The sequence below is a fragment of the Sceloporus undulatus genome, chromosome 2 (assembly GCF_019175285.1).
Source record: "Sceloporus undulatus isolate JIND9_A2432 ecotype Alabama chromosome 2, SceUnd_v1.1, whole genome shotgun sequence".
Lineage (NCBI taxonomy): Eukaryota > Metazoa > Chordata > Lepidosauria > Squamata > Phrynosomatidae > Sceloporus > Sceloporus undulatus.
This window is the reverse complement of record NC_056523.1, coordinates 23,294,041-23,314,065: the sequence shown is the minus strand read 5'-3', so window position 1 is coordinate 23,314,065 and position 20,025 is coordinate 23,294,041. Positions and strand designations below refer to the sequence as shown.

General features: G+C 40.9%; 1 protein-coding gene across 1 annotated transcript in view; it reads right to left on the bottom strand.

Moving 5' to 3' along the window:
• The window catches only part of IL17RE (interleukin 17 receptor E), a gene marked incomplete at its 3' end in the record, with an annotated part of 39,654 nt that continues 19,629 nt past the window's right edge, over positions 1 to 20,025 (bottom strand). Inside the window, exons 6-18 of the mRNA XM_042447441.1 lie at positions 19,846 to 19,949; positions 18,310 to 18,433; positions 16,785 to 16,924; positions 14,475 to 14,543; positions 13,099 to 13,165; positions 12,402 to 12,583; positions 10,611 to 10,658; positions 9,466 to 9,511; positions 6,816 to 6,967; positions 6,592 to 6,660; positions 5,512 to 5,563; positions 2,055 to 2,162; positions 1 to 476 (exon numbers count right to left, since the gene is read on the bottom strand). Coding sequence (XP_042303375.1) covers positions 1 to 476; positions 2,055 to 2,162; positions 5,512 to 5,563; positions 6,592 to 6,660; positions 6,816 to 6,967; positions 9,466 to 9,511; positions 10,611 to 10,658; positions 12,402 to 12,583; positions 13,099 to 13,165; positions 14,475 to 14,543; positions 16,785 to 16,924; positions 18,310 to 18,433; positions 19,846 to 19,949 — 1,637 coding nt within the window. The remainder of the gene's footprint in view (positions 477 to 2,054; positions 2,163 to 5,511; positions 5,564 to 6,591; positions 6,661 to 6,815; positions 6,968 to 9,465; positions 9,512 to 10,610; positions 10,659 to 12,401; positions 12,584 to 13,098; positions 13,166 to 14,474; positions 14,544 to 16,784; positions 16,925 to 18,309; positions 18,434 to 19,845; positions 19,950 to 20,025) is intronic.

Here is a 20,025-nt window from a genome sequence, read left to right as displayed (position 1 = left end):
TTCCTGAGGCAGGCGATAGCGGGGAAGAAACCTCAGAGAATAGGGAATGTCCCGCCGGCCACACAGTTTACTGAAATAGGCTATTACCCAATCACTCTGTTGCATAGTCCCAGCAGCACTCTGAAGTTCACCTTGCAAACACGCCATTGCTGCTCCAAAAAGGTCATGGGGCTCTGGTGCCTTACCTCCATCTCCATTTGCCTTCCCACGCCACAGTCCATAGGCACGAGCGCTACCTGCACTCCATAGTAGCAGCACCTGGCCCTGCTCCTGGCCTATAAGTTCTCGCTGGGCATACATCCAGGCCATGATACCTAATCGGCCCACATGGGCCAGCTCCCAGAGGTCCAAAAGAATGGGGCAGCCAAGTGCTGAGTGCAGCAATCCAGCAAAGGCACAGACTAGCTGCTTGTGTTCCTCCGAATCAGGAGAATAGATCAGCAGGATAGGACGGGAATAGTGTCTGCTGGGCTTATCTGGGAGGGAAAGAAATGAAAGTGAGTTCAGCCAGTAGGTGTGGAGCAGCCATCTTGGCATTCCAAAAGGGACCTCACCTTCGTTTCTGCTGTTTGTAGCATTTCTGCTCGATGACCTGGTGGTTTTAAAAAGCTTGCACAGACATTGGCCTAAATCCTGTTATTAGTTTGGGCAAGAGTAGACCCACTGAACCAATGGGATTTACCTGCATGTTGACTCACCACTCAACAATTCAATGGGTCTGCTCTAGTTTCAACTAACCAACAGGATGCCAGCCCTTAGCTGCCTTTTTGATTTGTCTAAAAATGTACCTGGAATCATCCAGTTCTAGAAGGTTCAACATGTTTTGGTTTACTTATGGAAGGCTTACCTGCATGCATATTTTTTTTAGTTTTGAATACAAAGTTTGATTAAACATATTGAACTGCTCTCCTTTTTCATAGTGTAGGACCCATCTCTATTTTTTCTGTGTTGTTTCTGCTTCATGGACCATATTTTTATGTTAAAGAAGTTAACATATGTGTTATGTTATGTGTATACTTGACTATAAGTAAAAAAAAAATATGATCCAAAATTGACCCTAAAATCCTGGATTGACATATATAGGTCAATACAGTAATATGGCTCAGAAAGGTCCTGAAAAAAGCTGTCCCAATGCCTCACTCTCTGTGCCTTGGCAGTGATTTCTAAAAGAGCTGCCAAGACAGGGAGTGTGTGGAAGCGGTGATTAGCCATCTCAATCCGATGTTAAAACCTTCTTTCCTCATCCTCATCCCTCTCTGGATCTCTCCTGCCCACCAAGCACCCATTTAACTCAACTTACTTCCCTTTTCAATCCAATGTTTAAACCTTCTCCTCCAGCACCAAGGGAATGGTGTCAGGTGGTTGGGAGAGGTCCAGAGAAAGAGAAGGAGGGAGGGAAGTAGTGTTTTCCCTTTTACATCTTTTGTTACATACCTCTACGTTTTACCCTCGACTTGTCCGTGGGTCTTTTCTATGATTTTGGCCCCAAAACCAGTTAACGACTTATACACGAGGGCAACTTGTACATAAGTATATACAGTAATGTCCAGGAACACACTGATTTTGTTAACTGAGGTATACTCGTACATGGAACCAAATTGGTATCCTTTGTCATGCTTCCCCGCTGTCAATATGAAGGTTATAAGCTCCTTGGGGGCAAAGAGCTGTTTAACTTACATTACCTGGTTAAACACTATGAATATTGATAGTATTTATCTGCTATCAACTGTATCCCTTTTTTAGAGAATAGAGAACATGCTACTGCACTAAAAAAATTAAAAATACATTTTATCTGTTGCACAAAACAACACTGAGTGCAGTTCTCACCAACTGATAATATTTCTCCAGAGTCTGGCAAAGTTATTTTTAAAAACTTTTAAGGCTATGACTCCCCAAATCCCTCAGCAAGCATGGCTGGATAAATCCTGGGAGCTGTAGTCCAAAAAAAAAAGGAAATTTTTATAGGATCTTCAATTTTCCATTTGTTTTTCCTCCTCCCCACCTCTGCCCACCTCTCTTGCCCACAGACAATTTTTAGTCCCTCTCATTCTTACCTCTGTGGAGCCTCTGCAGACCCCAACGAATGAGCAGAACGATCATGACCAGCAATCCCAATCCCAGACTCACTCCAAAGGCAAGCAGACCCCAGCGTTTGTGAGAAACTAACAGGAAGAAAAAGTATTTGAAAATGGATGTCAAACTTCCACAAAAAACAATCCTCCACTGTCATCATTCATCCCCTCAGGAACCTATCAGTGTTATCATATTGTCACCCTATATATGTGTGTGTGTATTTGCCTTCAAGTCAACTGTTGACTCCATTAATTTCATAGGGTTTTCTCTGGCAAAGAATACTCAGAGGTGATTTTGCCACTTCCTTCCTCTGAAATGTAGCCTACAAACTCCTGTTATTTTTTGATGGTCTCCCATCCAAGTATAAACTAGAACTAACCTTGGAGATTATCGCATCGCGTTCCGAGAACGTTATTGGAACCCGATAGGAACGGAACACTTTTAAGTTTACCACACGTTTCTTTCCCCGTCGGGTTCCCATCGCGTTCTACATACCCCTCAAAGCGTTCCATATGTGTTCCTCGGAGGGAACGGATAAGAAAGTGATCCAAGCTTGTGGAAACATTTTTAAAACGGTCCAAGAAATGTCAGAGCAGTAATGTAATCCGTTCTTACTTCCGTTCCCATGTTCTGCCTTGTTGTGATTGGCTGAACGGACTTCCCTCCCTGCATTCCTCCCCATTCCTAGAGCGTCGGTTTTTTGCTCTCCCTGGGACTCATGTTGAGTAAAATAAATAGAGAAAAAAAAAAAAAAAAGCCCCACCATTTGTGAGGGCTATGTATAGATAGATGTGTGTATAATTATGGTATTATATATATGTATATGGAAAACTCTCTCTCTCTCGCTCTGTCTCTACCTCTATATAAATAGATATACATACATATGTATAAACAACATATATATATATTTATAAGAAACATGTGAAATATGTAATAGAAAACATGTTATATATATATACACACACACACACATATATATACATATATATATATAAATGACATCTACATAGATTAGTAATGTTTGTATATATAGATAACTGACAATATATATGTATATTTATATATTATATCTATATTACTTATATATGTATATGTGTGTATATGTAACATATGTGTGTGTGTGTGTGTGTGTGTTTGTATGTGTATATAAAAAATAAAGGCAGTGTTTGAAAACTATTTTTTTCTGGGAAATGGTTTCCTTCTGTGCATGTGGTACTCATGGAGAATAATACACTGTTTGTCATCTTTATGTATGTCCATAAAGATGACTGTAGTAGTTTTTTTGCATTAATCCTTAGTTGTCACAATACATGATGGACAAGACAATAAATAAAATAATGTGGTTGAGGTATAATTTCATTAATAATGGGCCAAAACTTAGTACTGCAGCAAATAGGTCCAATACGACCAAAAGCTGTATTACTGGTATGTTGTATGTGGTGTGTAAAATATGTAAAGTGATGATGATTGTTGACTTCTTATCTTGCACCTTTCTTAGATTTTCATGTAGTCCATATTATGTATCTTACTAGTTAAAAAGATCCTGACATGGAGCCTTTTTTTTGGGAAAGTGAACATTAACTACATTTATCACAACAATCCTCAAGATGAATTGTGTGATAATGGATGGTCATGACCACGGTATTCCCTGATGACATGGATCAGAATACTATAGATTTCTTTGCATGTCAAGGAGGTAATATAATAATGTAAGGTTGAAAAAACATGAGCCAGCAGAGTCTGGTTACAACACAATTTTATGGGGACATTTTATTTTTTTGTCTTTTTAATTCTTTCTTCATATCCATAATGAAGCATTTCCTAGCATCATGGGGTAGGAAGAGTCCACAAGGGCCATCCAGTCCAACACCATGCCATGCAGGAAATCACAATCAAAGCAATCCTGACAAGCGGTAATATTTAAATTTCCACCGCCAGCTAAAATTAACAATTTTGTTAAAGCAGCTTTTCGTCGCTTCAAGAGAAATAGAGTTTTTGCAATGTGACTTCTTCTCCTCCGTCTTTGCTCTTCATCAATGTTTATAATATTGCACAGTAGCTCCAAAAACACTTCCTTAGACGCCATCTTTACACCCCACAAGGTCACCCTATTCAGTTCCGGGTGAAAAGGAACAGTAGAGTGATTACATCATCATTACAAGGTCTTCCGAAATAAATACGCATGCGCGAATATTGAAACGTTCTCATACTTATCACGCTTCCTATAAGGACAAATGCGGTAAAATGTGTTCCCGTAACGTTCTCGGAACGCTTTACATTTTCTAATGCGATAATATCCGTTCCCATAACGTTACATCTCGAAACGTTTTGGGAACAGAATAGAAATGTTTCAGGCACTAATGCGATAACCTTCCTTGTTTAGCTTCCAAGATCAGACAAGATTTTGTGCCTTTAGGCTATTTAGGCCTTCACCTTATATATATATATATATATAAAAGGTGATCTCATTCTCAAAGTACCAGCCCTTCTGTAGCTAAAACAATACCATCCATATCCAAGAGGAAGAAGGTATTAGTAGGCTTGAGAGAAAACCCAAGGCTGGAAAATGCGCTCTAAAAAGCCCTTTGGAAAAAACCCTAAAGGGAAGCTGATAGGAGAAATCCTCACACAAATCGGTTTTGAAACAGAGGCTAGATGGCCATGTGTTAGGGGTATATTTCTGCATGGCAGGGGGTGGGACTGGATGGCCTTTGGGGTCTCTTCCAACTGTAGGATTCTATTCTATTCTAAACCCCAATGAGGACCAATGGTGATTACAGTTGAGGCTATTACTATGCCATTCCACTGCCTCATTCATAGAACTTTAAACCAGGGTGGTGATGCTCATGTTACTTCTACTTGTAATCTTCCTGTGTGTTCCCATGACTGCATCTATCTGCTAAGGAGGGAGAAGCACACTAGCTAGGGAAGAGAAAAATATGGATGGACATAGCATGGAAGAGAGCATGGTCGGGATTCTAAACAGGTGGTTCTACACTGCAGCATTATGGTGCAACTCCTGCTTGCCCAGGATGGACAACTTTACTGCCATCTCCTCTTCTTTCTGTGTGGGGCTGTGGTAGCAGCAGCCATAATGCTACCCAGCTCTTACAACTATTTCTATTGTGGAACCTTTGAGAAACCCATCCTACTTTCTTTAAGTGGAGCCTATTTTTTTTTTAAAACATCTTATTCATTACCTTGAACAAGGGATAAACTCAAGGAAATCATATACTGTACTACGATGACCATCAGGCTCTATAAAAAAAGTCTCCTACCCATCTGAGCAGCATCTAACTCTCATTCCTTATCTTTTCCAAAAATCAACACCATTCTTTAAGCCTCCTTAAGAAGAACCATGGAGTGCACGACACAACTGTCTAGGCACTTTACCTGTTATTTTTCCCATTCATAAACCAATATGACACTGTAACTTACCATCAGGGCACAAAAGCTGTTTGCCAGCAAAGCGAACATCAGAACGCCAGACCTAACAAGAAAGAAAAGGGGAAAAATGAGACACACTTAAATGGAATCTGAACTGCGGAGACTTTTCTCCTGGTTATCCTGGCCTAGAATGCCTACAAGCCCTCACCATTGTCCATGGTTGTCAGGGCTGATGGAAGCTGTAGCCAAAACTAAAATGTGGGCAAAATGTGGCTGTTTTTCTGGACCTCCTAGGGGTTTAAAACAAAGGCTTTTTTTGAAATTAGAAGTGATCTGGAGGTGATTTCCAGTCACCTTCTATCCTGGGGGAAAAACCTCGCCAGGCCTAAAATGGCCCATAGGCCCCTAAAAAACATGACAAATATGCCCCTCATAGCACTTAAGAGGGTGAGGGGCAGTTTGGGGGCCAAAAGTGGGATTTAGGTATGTGGGTGCAGTCCCTAAGGTTTCCTGGGTGAGTAACACAGCCTCCCGGCCTCCCACAGTGGCCCACACCCAAACTAGAAGGGCAAAGTCTTCCCTCCCATAATTTAGATGCAATAAGAACAATATTTTGCTATTGTTAAGTTGCTAATAGTATTGGTTTTTGGTGTATATAGTAACTCAACCTTTATAAAGAATGAGTTCTCTTCACAGAAAGTTACATATTTATTTTTTATTTATTTAATTAATTTACATTCTGCCTTCCTCCTAATACTGGGGTGCAAAGACAGCTCACAATAGGATTAAAAAGTGATTACAGCTAAAACACACAGTAAGGTGCATATTAAAGCATATTTCAACGGATCTTCATGTTAAAACAACCACAAGTTCTATCATACCTTTTTATTCAGTCATATTTTTGACATCTGGCTGGCTGGTGAGAAAAGGGTTTTCAAATTTCTCTTTTGTGCTTTTAAATGATATTTAAATTGGTTAAGAATCATAGAATTTTACCCTTTACCCTTTACCCATGAGTCATATCAAAATAAAAAATTTGGCCCCCAAACCTGCCCTTGATTTATACATGAGGTTTGATTTATAGTTGAGTATATATGGTAATCTGTTGCAAAACCTGAGACTGGCCCTTACCAGTAGGCAGCTCCTCAAGGCCCGCCAAGGCAGAATGAGGTCCAATTCTCCGAGGGCTGATCCCTCTGGCTGCAAAGCATAAGGACATGTTATACTTAAATTTCACTTTTCTAAGTCAAGAATACTCCAGCTTCCCAACACTTCCCACATCAGTCTGGGCTAACATATTTCATGAAACCTTCTCAATTTCTCCTTACTTCTCATTAGAGCCAGCAAGCACTTACATGGGTGACAGTATAGACAGGTGGTTCAAGCTCACACTGGCCTGTAGGCTGTTTCTGACATAAGGCTGAGCTGAAGGATGCTGGTACACGGGAGCGAAAGCTTAAGTGGAGCTGCAAAAATGTGGCACTTAGCGATACATTCCAGGCAGTTTCTGGAAGAGAAGAAGAACACACAAAATTGCCCCAATGGTGCTGAGCTGAGAGTTCCTTTTCACTTTTCTTTACAATCATCTCTTTGTACTCTCGTGTGTGTGCGTGTGCATGTGCATGTGAGAGAAAGATAGCATTTTTTAAAAGTTTGGTCGAAGAGGTTGCCTCAATCCTGATGATTAATTATAAATAAAAGCAAGAATTTCAACTTAAAAATTAACAAGACTGTGGGGGTTGATGTCCACATTAAAAAAGGCAGCTCATCATGCTACGGATTTTTGCACACCTGCAAAGGAAGCAAAACCACAACTGGATGAGAGAGACCTGATAACTACCAACATGATGTGTGGCTCTAATAAGGCAAGTTGTTAAGCAACAGAAACTTTTTTATCTAGAAAACAGATCTGAAAGCACCTCTGAAGCACTACTGTGGGTGCAGATGTTTTTAATTGTTTTAAATTTTATTGAGATTTTAAATGTTTTGTCTGTGAGCCCCCTTGGGTCCCTCCATGGAGAAAGGCAGCATATACACAAACAATAAATAAATAAATAATAGGAGGCATAATGGTATTTATTTATTTTTATTTATTTATTTCAAGGATTTATATCCCTCCTTTCTTCCACAGTGGGATTCAAGGCAGGTTACAATAATTTAAAAAGACAGAGCTAGAACACTGATTGCAAAAGTTAAAAAAAAATTCAATATTATTAATATTAAAACATAAGTTAAAAACAGCATAGTTAAACCAGAGCACAGTTATACATAACTACACACACACAGAGAATCCTATTTAATCAGAACAAAGGCCTTTCTAGTACAACACCTTGTTTCCTAACAGTAACCAAAAAGTTGTCTATGGAAAGCCAGAAAAAAAGAACACGAGGACAACAGCTTTGACCCACTATTGCTTCCCAATGACAGGTAACCAGAGTCATGTTAATCATGCCATAGCATCAGGACTAGCAGAAAATGATAGTCTTGTGTGCCATACATTTGTCTAATCCCCCTTTAAAGACATCTAAACTGGCACCCTTCATTACATTTTGAAATCTCCCAGGTTTTTTATGCACTCTGTGAAAGTACATTCCTTTGTATGTTTTGTTTTTCCCATCATCCAAGTTCAAGGGATGATCCAGAATCTGATATCATAAAAGAGGAAGGAAAAATTCTGTCTGCTTTCTTGACACCATACATAATTTTATATACCATCATCTCTAATCTCCAAGAAAGGATTATGCACAATTCACACTGGGTTTTTGGTTTGTTTGTTTTAAAGAGGATGGTAAATATTATTTAAGCCCCTCCACCTGGGCTGGTTCAGTGCTGCACAGTATAAATAAGCAAAGGGGTCTTTCACCACCTTTGAAAAATAGAGGTTGGTAACATGAGCTTTCATAGACTTGAGTCTACTTCCTCAGATGCAAGTCGTACAAGCAGAACTATAATAAGTATAAGTATAATAGTACAGTACTGTACTGAATAAGTAAGGCTAGGCATGTTCTGCATTTCCATAGTTTTGCCACATGGGGGTGTAGTTTGATTTCACTGTTAAAAATGTAAGACCAGCTCCTCCAAACAGTTGGTTAAAAAAAATTACAAGACTGGTCAAAACTAGTCAAGGGCATTCACCTTTAAAATCCTCACAAAAAACTATCCTGCTTTCACAAAACAACTTTGAAAAATAATCTTTATCTTGTTTAACCTGCTCATAGCAAGAAGGAACTCCTTGACTTCAGCAAATTGTTTACAGACAACGTATTTTCTACTTATTAGCTTTAGGTATATATTAACTACTGGGTAGCTAGCGATTTCCTTGCCATACATTTCTGCAAAACAACATCAGCTGAGCCTAAAAGAGGCTCATATCTCTGTAATAATAATGTTTGCAAGGTGTTTTTTTCTCATTCAAGGAACTGTGTCTTACCACGTCCCATGGTTCCAACAACGCCTGGAGCGCCAAAGATTCCCTATCCCTGGCCTAAATATCTATATGAATATCTGTGACCTTGCTGAAGCATCTGGCTGGCCAGGATAGAGTACCAGCTTTGGTGGATTTTTGGTCAGATCCACTCTTAGAGCTTTATCACACTAGGCAGATAAACTGCAATTACATCAGGGTAATAGCATCTTCATTTGAGGCTTAATCACATGATGTTGTCCTCTTCTGTTGTTCTTCTGGTGGGAAATCATTTGGAAAGTGTTTCTTTTTATTAATGCAAAAACATGTTAATTACCTCCTTTCCCGTTACTGTTCTGATACAATTTCAGTGGGGGGGGGGAGTTCGTAAAGTTTCTCAATTACTCAGCTGATTGAAAAGAAATCAAATTGAAATTTCCGCCCCCATTCCTTCTCACCTGATCACTAGGGAACCAAAGCCACACTCAAATCATGCGCACTGACTACCCCAGACCACCCAAAATCAACATGAAACGGAATTGCCCTGTAGCCTTCTCTTGGTAGCAAAGTAGAAGTTTGTGCTATGTTTTATGCAGACTCACCTGTCTGGTGTGGGCACTCAGTGTGGCTGGTATTCTTGTAAAAGAACTGCAGAAGACAGAGAAATGTCATTGGAACAACTGTGACTTGCTATACAAAACCTGCACATTATGCTCACTGCACATTATGCTCGCGTGCATGAAAAAAAACAAATTCTCAAGCTTTGGCCCCATTCTTCCTTAAGGAAAGATGCACCAAGCATCAGTTTTCCCATTCCTAGCCCCAAGATTTCAGCTTTCTTTTTGAGCCCAAGAACTGAGGCACAGCAGTGGTGGTGCAGTGGTTAAATGCCAGTACTGCAGACACAACGTTGCAAATTCGATCCCAGAGGGCCACAACGTAGTGAGTTCGATCCCAGAGGGCTATAGGTTAACTGAGCCTTCTATCCTTTTGTAGGTTGGTAAAATGAGTACCCAGCTTGTTGGGGGCAATTGGCTTACTGATTGTAAACCGAGAGTGTTGAGTTCACTATGAAGTGGTATAGAAATATAAATGCTATTGCTATTGCTATTGCAGATGCTAGCAGCTTTGAGCATATTCAGCCCCCAATAAAGTTTAGAACAAGGGTGGCCAAAATGGTTCCCTTCAAAATATTGTTGGGACTGCAACAATCCAGCATTTCTCACCGTTTGCTATGCTGGTTTGGGCTACTGGGAGTTGCAGTCCAACAACAACTGGAGGGGCACACTTTACCTACTACTGATATAAATCAAGAGTAAAGAGAAACCTCTGAGATGGTTTAGTCCAACCCCATGCTTAATGCAGGATCTGTAATGTGGGCTGCAGGTACAGTATCCCTGACAAATAGCCATTTAGCCTCTCTTTAAGTACCTCCAGTGAAGGAGAACTTGCTATCTCTTAAGGCAGGCTACTTCACTGCCAAAGAGCTCCTGACACTGGGCAGCTTCTCCCAACATTTACATAAACTCTGCTTCCATCCACTAGCTGAAGATACATACTCAGAAGCAAAAGAGAATAACTATGCTGCATCTTCTGTGGCAGCCTTTCAGATATTTGAAGACTGCCAACGCACCACACCTTCAGCTTCCCTTCTCTAAACTAAAGATACCCAACTTTTTTAACTGTTCCCCATGGGACTTTGGTAACAGGTACATGGCATTAGTGACTGGGCTCATAAGTATCTCACCTTGAAGCAGAGCTGGGGGTGCACATCCACCTCCTCAAAGATGTACTCCTAAAACAAGAAGTCTATGTCAGGACAATGGATGAGTGCTCCTTCTTCTATCAACTCCTACAGCTACAGCCTTTCCTGAAACCAAAAAATCCCCTTTTCCGTAACTTCACATTTTTGCTCTCAGTGTGAAGGAGGGAAAAAACAGCATGTTTTCTTGCAGCCAAAGGCAGGGCAAAGAAATAACTCTTCATCAGGAATGGGGAATGAATCGGTGCCCTTGCCAATGATGGTGAACTACATCTCCTGCAGTCCTAACCACTGCCTATGCTGTTTGGGGTTGATAGGAACTGTAGTGCAACATCTGGTGTGTTGCCATTCCTGCTCTAGTGTTATCTTTACATGGACAAGTATTTAATTTCAACAATCCTTTTAAACAGCTTTATCCTCAGAGCATATAACACAGCAGAAGGGAAAGAACCTAGAAACTGTCCAACTGTAACTCCCAATATTCCACACCATTGACCCAAATGGCTAGGTCTAACAGGAGTTTCAGTACAATGCCATCTGGGAGGACTGTACTTCGTCCCCCACATAAAAACCTAGTAACCATACTAAATTTGGGGTAATTTAAGTTTCTAGGGCTTTAACCCTTTTAAAGGAAACAAAAATATACAAAATATGAAAGCTAAACCTGTTTGTCTTTCATTAGCAGAACAGCAGAAGTGCAATTTTTTCTTAACTATGTTTTCCTAAAGAATAAAGACTGACTAAAACAAACAAGCAAACAAACAAACATGTAGCTTGTAGTTTAAAAAACAATGATGGTGTTAATATATATTTACACAAAAACTAAATCCTAATCTAACTGGTGATATGCTTTCCATAGAAAATTCATCTTCCTATTAAGAAAACAGAAAATCTCAGATGGAGTTTGAAATGCCATAAATATATAGCAGCCTGATTAACTCAAAATTTATTGGCAGTGATATTTCCTTAACATAAAATTAAGAACCTGAACAAAGAATCTATCTGCACCATCATGGAATAACAGCCCCAAATTCTTAACTGTACAATTGTCCCTAGATCATAGGATGGTAGTAATTTGTTTTAAGACAACAATAGCAAACATTTATATATTATAGTTTCCTATCAGGTTCAAGGGCAACTCAAGGTAGACAGTATCTAAACAGTCTTCTCCAAATTTGTGGGTTTTTCGGGCTATGTGGCCATGTTCTAGAAGATTTTTTTCCTGACGTTTCACCAGCATCTGTGACTGGCATCTTCAGAGAATGCTGGCATGGAAAATGCTTGCTGGCATCTTCAGAGAATGCTTGCCTTTTTTCCAGGCAAGATTCTCTGAAAATGCCAGCCACAGATGCTGGCGAAACGTCAGGAAGAAAATCTTCTAGAACATAGCCACATACCAAGAAAAATCCAAAAAAAACTATGGATGCCGGCCATGAAAGCCTTCGACTTCACAATCTTCTCCAACTTCGTATCTTCCAGATGAATTAGACTACAACACCTATTATCTCCAGTCAGCGCTGGGCTGGACTAGGAAAAGCCATCTTAAAATTTGTCTGTATAGACTATATGTTCCCCTTAACAATCCTATTCTCTTCACAACTCACTTAACCCACTTACTCAGACAAGGAATTTTATAACCCCAATGTTAAATGAAGTCTCCAACCTATATTCAGAGTAGGTTTATCTTCAACACTTATATTTCTTCTACCCAGCCAAAAAGGTCACCCATTTCCAACTCATTAAATACCTAGAATGATAATTATCACATCTCTTCACCTGGTTTGATCCAATGGTTGTAGCATTGGGAATATCTTGACAGATTGCTTCTGGAGTTTCCTTCCAACAAAGGGAAGCAGTGGGATGAAGGAAGCAGCGGCCGTTCAGAGACATCACCATTTCAGCCTTTTCACTATTGCTGAAGTCACGAAACTGCATTGAGGACCACAGGTCTGGACCAACTGGAGAAGCAGAAAGAGGGAAATGTAATCAGAAAGAAATCTGAAGAGACACTGATTCCTTAAAAAGTCTGGTGACAGACATACAGATATCTTATATCTCTCCTTCCAGAGCTTGGAAAAGTTACCTTTTCAGTGACAGCTCCCAGAATCCTCCTGCCAGTATGGCTAACTTACCCTCTTTCATTAGGGTTGCCAACTGGTTATAGAGAAAAAAGCAACTCAGTCTGCTCTTCTGCAACTCCATGAATGGAAATGAACAGAAGTGGCATTTCATGACAAGACTATCCAAAATATTTCTCCACACAACACGATACTGTTAGAGAGCACAGTTCTATAAAGAACCTAGAATCCCCATGCTCCATACTAGCTCTTACTATCATCTTCCTTTTTATCCCCCACACAAAAAGGTTCTTGGTTAAAGGAACAGCATTGTCATACATAACATATGCAGACACAGCAACAGAGCAATAGCATAAACCCACTGTCATCAGATTTGGGCCTAAAACAACACTCACAGGTCTCTGGTCGATCCTGGAATGGACAAACCTTCTTCCGTACGCCATCATGATACCCATATGATGCCTGGGAGAAAGAGAGAGGGGTGGGGCAATTGGAAAGATCCAAGTTGGCTGCTTCCCAATGATTATTACCCCAGCAGCTGGGGGATGGGAAACATAAGCTAAATATTCCAAACTTGGCCTAGTGGCCATCCTCTGTGTAGGGCACTGCAGTGAAGACAATGTTGAAGGGAAGAGGCATCAGTACTTGTTTCTTTAGTAATTAGGGGTAAAGAGGAAACTGAGATGCACGTCTTATTTCCATCTCTATGTTCCCTGATCTATGTAATTCAAGCTTTTTCTCCTTCCTGACTACATAGGTTCCTTCTCCTTTCTCTAAAAAACTTAATTTTGGTGTTTCACAACACTTTGTCTGAGAAGGAACCATCCATGAAGCATCTCAGCCTCATGATGGTTCATAGGTCCTAAGCAGACAGGCAGGATAGCATGGGCCAAGCCTATGTTACCCTGCCCCAGCTCAGTCCCCAGGCCAGTACAGCAATGGGTAGGAGTTTACATGTACACATGCCACTGTGCCAAGGACCCACTACCACTGTGTGTTCCATACCTGCCTCCACCATCATGTCTATTGAAAAGACCCCCATCACAATCTGTAAGAGCAGAAACAAGGCACCTGGTTACACCCACATGGTCAGGTGCCCCCATTCAACATCACAGGCTGTGGGGGAGGTCTTCTCAGCAGATGTGACAGCAAAGGCAACAGAGCCAGGTAAGAGATGCATGGGGTCATCTGGTCTGCTAGAAACTCAGTGACAAACAGTCTTTTTAGACCAGGTTAAGGCACCTTTGGGCATGGATTGGCTGGATCCTCCGGATCCACATCCAGTCTGCCTGATCCTGGCCTGGGGCTAACAAGCTGTGTTGTTAGCCTCAGATAAGACACAAGGGCGAATATGGACCTTTTGGTGAGAGTTAGCATTAGGGACTCTTCTATCATAGGACAGGTAACTTTCTTTTATAGATCTAAGTTCCCATTTCTGATGGATTTCTTGCAAAAAAAATGTGAGTTTTATTTTTATCCTTACCAGAGCATGCTGCATATTTCTACCCTGTTTTATACCAGAAGCTCATGCTGTCCTTGGGGCACGCTGCACTCTGCTCAATATAAATACCAATATTTCCTACAGGTACAGTTCCTAGAACTCTGAAATGAACAGACATGCCTATTGATAAATACACCTCTGCATATAATCTACCACAAGACTAGGCCACTGAAGCATGCCTCATAGCCCTTGTAGTTCTGAACATTGAATCTCCCCCTCAAGCCAGCCCTGCCTTGTGATTCTTCTTATCTTGACATTACACAGACATACCTCTATACATAAGCAAGGAAGCAGGAATTCATAGGGTAGCACAGCAGGATGATGTCTGGAGACCAATGCCTGGCAGGAGAGGAGGACAGGAGAAAAGGATGATTAAAAGGGATGGGGGAATTCAAGTATCTTTGATCAGATTTTTCTATAAACTCAAGATCTAGCCAACCACGTGTAGGTTTGAAAGATATTAAACACGATTCGCATTAAAGAAAAGTATGCTTCTGAGCATATTCTGAGCCTAGGAATTTGTTTTTAGTCTTAGATATAAACTCAGTCCACAGTCCTTTCACACAGAAGTCCCTTCCTGGCTTTCTTCATTTCAGCAGCCTATCTAGCTTAGATGGAAAAGTAATTTCATGGTTATGTTGGGAATCGAGAAATCTTTGGTGATTCATGAATCACCTAGAGTCAAAACTGGATTAAGGTGATTGGACCCCTGAGCAATTCCAGAATTATAACTGCTTTTATGCACATGTGCCAATTCTCCCTTCAGATCCAAGGAAGTCGGTGGCTGTGGGCACTGCCCTAGCATGGATCAACAAAGCCAGAGTCTCAGAGGCAGTAATACCAAGCAACACAACCTCTTCATCAGCTGGAAAAGGGAGTAAGAGTAGGTGATAAATACTACCAAGTCTGGTGTTGGTGGTCATGGGAAGATCTTTAGCTCTTCTAGTTTAGGAACATTAATCTCTTGACAAAATCATAGTACAAGATGTTTATATGTATACTGTACGACCCCCCTGTCTGTGGGGGATATACTCATATTTTCCGGCGTATAAGATGACTGGGCATATAAGACGACCCCCCAAGTTTTCTAGTTAAAATATAGTTTGGGATATACTCGCCGTATAAGACTACCCCTCTTCCAACGCACACCAAATAAAAATTTTAAAAAGTCAGATTTGTTTTCAATATGGTAATTTTAATTCAAAGGCTTATGACATGCAGATATTTAGCAGGAAAACTTATTGTACAGTGGTACCCCGGGATACGAATTACCCAGCTTACGAATTTTTCGGGATACGAAAAAATCCCATAGGGATTTATTGTTTCGGCTTACGAAGGTTTTTTCGGGTTACGAAAAAACCTCGGCGCTATTTTCCGCCACCGGAGGGCAGCAGAGAGCTATTTTTTCCATTAGCGCCTATGGCAATTCAGGTTACGAAGGTTTTTCGGGTTACGAAATTAGCCGCGGAACGAATTAATTTCGTAACCCGAGGTACCACTGTATACAAAGCCTGCTTGGCTTGGTCAGCTCTCCCTGCCTGCCCAGCTCTCCCTGTCTCCAAGACTATCAGAGCGGTATTGCAAACACGGCTCTGTTTTCCATACCCCGCGGCTGTTTTTGAGCTCCCCCCACCATATGCGGTGACCGCAGATTCTCCAGTCCAGCTTGGAAGTTTCAACACCTGCCATATCAGATGACCCCCGGTGTATAAGACGACCCATGACTTTTAAGAAGATTTTCCTGGGTTAAAAAGTAGTCTTATACGCCAGAAAATACACTATTCCAAGACTTAGTGCAGGCAGTAGAAATCATGGATAATAGCAAATCCTATACTTTGTTTGGAAGTTGACAACAGAGTCATGTTGGAGGACCTCCAGCTGCCTAGAGAGACTGTATTTTTTTGGATGTGAGTAAGTAAAACTGTGAGTCCCGGTCCTGTGGATACAGAGACTGTATTGTATTTTTCAAGTGCCACCAGCAGTATGGAAACCTAGGGGGATACAGATAGACAGAAAGGGGAGGTGAGACGCCGCCCCTTTCTCCCACAAATCGTTGCTGTGGCGACCACACGTTATGGCAATGATGTGCCATGAAAAAGGAGCCACAAAATGCCACTGCTGAGGTGCCATGAGTGCCTTGGAGTGGCGCAGAAACATCCCTTGTGCACTGCATCATTTGGACGCAGCGCATGAGGCACATCATCGGCATGCACGGCATGTGAACACGCATACCAAAATGGCACCTGGACAGCGTGGTAGGGCTTGGGAGCATGCGGATGCTCCATTCTCCTGAGCCCTAAAATTAGCCCCAGGCTGGCGCTTTGTGCCATTCTGTACCGGGCCCTACTCACTGGGGTACTGGAGAATTCACTTCATTTGCCCCACTGATAAACCAGCCTTGTCCAGAGAACTACCAATAAATGGTGATTTTTCTAGCCATTTCTGTCAAGACAGACACTGAGAGTCTGAGGCAGAACAGCAAACTGTGCTCCTCCCCACTGCATCCACATGAATGAGTGAATGAATGGTAGCCATGTTGCCACCTAAGGCAGAATGTATAATGAATAGAACAGTCCTTACCTGCTGTTGGAAAGGCTGGTCCAGTTCCTCACACACCAAGGCCAGCTGGTGGCAGAGGTGCACAGTAATGGCAGGGTCCTCAGACACAGACACCTCAATAGCTCGTGTTCCAGGCAACCACGTGTGGTGGAAATCAGGTCCTGGGAAAAGAGAACAGGTAGCACCAGGAGGAAAAGCATAGGGCCATTGTTCTCTCTTGGTATACACCAAGCCAGAAGGACCTGTCATTTGCAGAGGTTGGAAAGGTTACTTTTTTAGACTACAGTCTGATCCTGCCCCTCCCCCCCCCGTCCTGTATGGCCAGGGGCAAGTAGCAGCAGACAGGCTGGTTCTAGTATTTGTAATCCAAACAAATAACTTTCCAAGTTCTGGCTATTTTCTTCTCTAGCTGGACTTGTGTTATCATCATTTTCTTCTTCTTTATTTCCATCTCCAGCATTGCCATTTAGTGTACAAAGCTGCCAAAGAGTTATCTTTTATACAGTGGACACCCATACTATTTTGGGATACAGAAGAAATTTACTTCACAATAGAAACATACACAACAACCAGAGTAGTGTAGTGATTTGAGCAATGGACTACAATCCTGTAGTACACCCTGCTCTGCCCACTGGGTGACCTTAGACAAGTCACACTCGCTCAGTCTCAGAGGAAGGCAAAGGCAAACTCCCTCTGAACAAATCCTATCAAGAAAACGCCATGTAGATTCACTATAGGTTCGCTATAAATCAGAAACTTCTTGAAGGTACACAACAACAAATATAATAATTTGCATTTCCCAAGCTAATAATCTGCATTTCCCAAGCTAAGTGAAACACAGTTAACGTCAGCGTCTGCCTATCTCAACATTTTGTGACACAGTTCTACATTCAAGAAATCGATACAAAAATGTGTATGTTAGACATTTATTATATTAACATGTTTTCCACTTTTCTCCCAAACTTGGGACCTAGTTTTATTTATTTAGACATGCATCAATTACTGAAAATAACATAAAGGAAATTCATTATAGCAAGAGAAAATTTCTGAAAGAATCATGAATATCTGATTAACTGCCTGATGCAAAAATGCATATATAAAGACAAAAGTACATGTGACTTATGGAAATTAAAAAACGGATTATTATTTGAGCAATGAAATTGTTCAAATTGAAAAAAATTATAATTAAGCATTAAGGCTCAAACACACATAACCTGAAATTTTGAAACCAATGCTAAAACAAGATGGAGCAAGCCTGGAAGTTTGGGGGGGGGGGGGGTGGGAGAATCAAAATTGAAAAGATGAATTCATTCCTGACTCCTATTGTGATCTTCCTCCAGCAGTCTTCTTCCCACATGAGACCATGCTAGACCATGCTGTGTATGCTAGAATTTTAAATCTTGAATATAATCATTTATTTCATAAGCACCATTTATTACCAATACAGAATGTGCAGGTGTTCTAAATACAGAACATCAGACCCCTTGCCAATAGAGGTTCTATGCAGCAGTAGACTAGGCCTATATCCACTTTGGCTGTGTCTTACCCATTTGCTTGCTAGTGACCAGAATGCTTTGGCTGATACTCAGCATCCCATCAGGAATGGTTTCGAGAGAGACAAGCACCTTCTGTCCACTCTCTGCTGGGAAACAGTCAAGCTGAATCTGCCACTGAGGAAATGTGATACAAAAAAGTGTTCATCACTATTTCTGGCTTATGCTTTGTGATTCAAACTTTAATCTAATCATATCCCAAGCTGGAGAAGTAACCCTGTAATCAGTTATCATTATTATTGTTCAACTCTTATCTCTTGGCAATAATAAAAGACTCTAGAAATGTAAATTTAATGTAAATGTAAATGTAAATAAAGGATTGCGCTGGGAAGTATAAAGTATTCTTTCTAACATGTAATCCAATAACTCTTGTAAGGTCTTAAGAACACTTGGCTTTTCAGGGCTTGAAAACAAGCTTCTAGCCCCCATAAAATGGCCTTAGAATGGTTGAGCAAATTCTACTAATCCCCATAGTCTTGTTCTCTTAATAACTGTAAAGGAAATACTTCCACACAGGATTTCTCAACAAACCTCGTTAAGGAGAGGTGACATGGATCAAACTAATGTGGAAGTCATGAATACAATCATCTATAACGACAAGTGTGTGCAGTCAAACTAGACATCCTATTCATTGTTACTTCCCATATTCTCAGCAAGTACTCTGCAACTGCAAAAGAGTTTAAACCTCAAGCTTTCTTTTTTGCTTCCTGACTCATCCTCTCATACAAATATGGAGCACAAAATAAAGTCAGTCAATATGTGAAAGAAAGACAGAGCATTTAAAGGCTGGGTACAGTCAGCATGGTTTACTGATTTTAGCAATGGACTATGACTGTGGAGACCAGGGTTCAAATCCCTGCTCAGCCATGGATACCACTGAGTAACCTAGGGCTAGTCAGTCTCTCTCAGCCTCAGAGGAAGGCAAAGGCAAACTTCCTCTGAACCAATTTTGCCAAGAAAGCCCCATGATCAGTTCACCTTATGGTCACCATAAGTTGAAAATGACTTGGAGGCACATAACACCAAGACACAATAGAGTAGTGTATACACTGTATAACAGTATATAACAGTTATATATACAGTATAAAATGTTGCTGAAAGACACTGTTCCAAAACTACAAAGATTAGCAGTTTCCTAATGCAAGCAGCCAAAGAAAACTCTTAAAATACTGTATAGGGCGCAGTAAAAATTACTTGATAGTGACGGATAGTGACGGATGCTGAACATTTAAAAGGTTGAGATAACATATCTACATACTAACTGATTTTGCTACCAGTTTAACTCTCTTATTTAGTTATTTATTTGTTTGCAATTCAATTTAGTTTATTTCTTGCATCCACCTGCTGGAACTTCTCAGAAATTAAATGTGGCCCTCTGTTGAAAGAAGCTCCACATGTTTGTCCAAACAGATCTTCACATCCTACACAGAGGGATGGAGGGGGGGGGGAGGAATATGCTTGGAGGTAAATCCTTAACTCAAGTCCAGCCCAGCCCACCTACAGGCATGACAGGACAAGCACTAACTAACCACGTTTCCTCTGTATGCCTGATGCCTTCGCCTCTTCAAGATCTGAAGCCAGCCAGAGCGGTTAGTACTCAGGATCAGATAATGTAGCTCCAGTTCTTTAATGCCTATGGTCAGAAAAAGAAAAGGAGATGGTGTGGAGGAAAGAGTAAAACAAAAACTGTTTAAAACTTGCTTGCCATG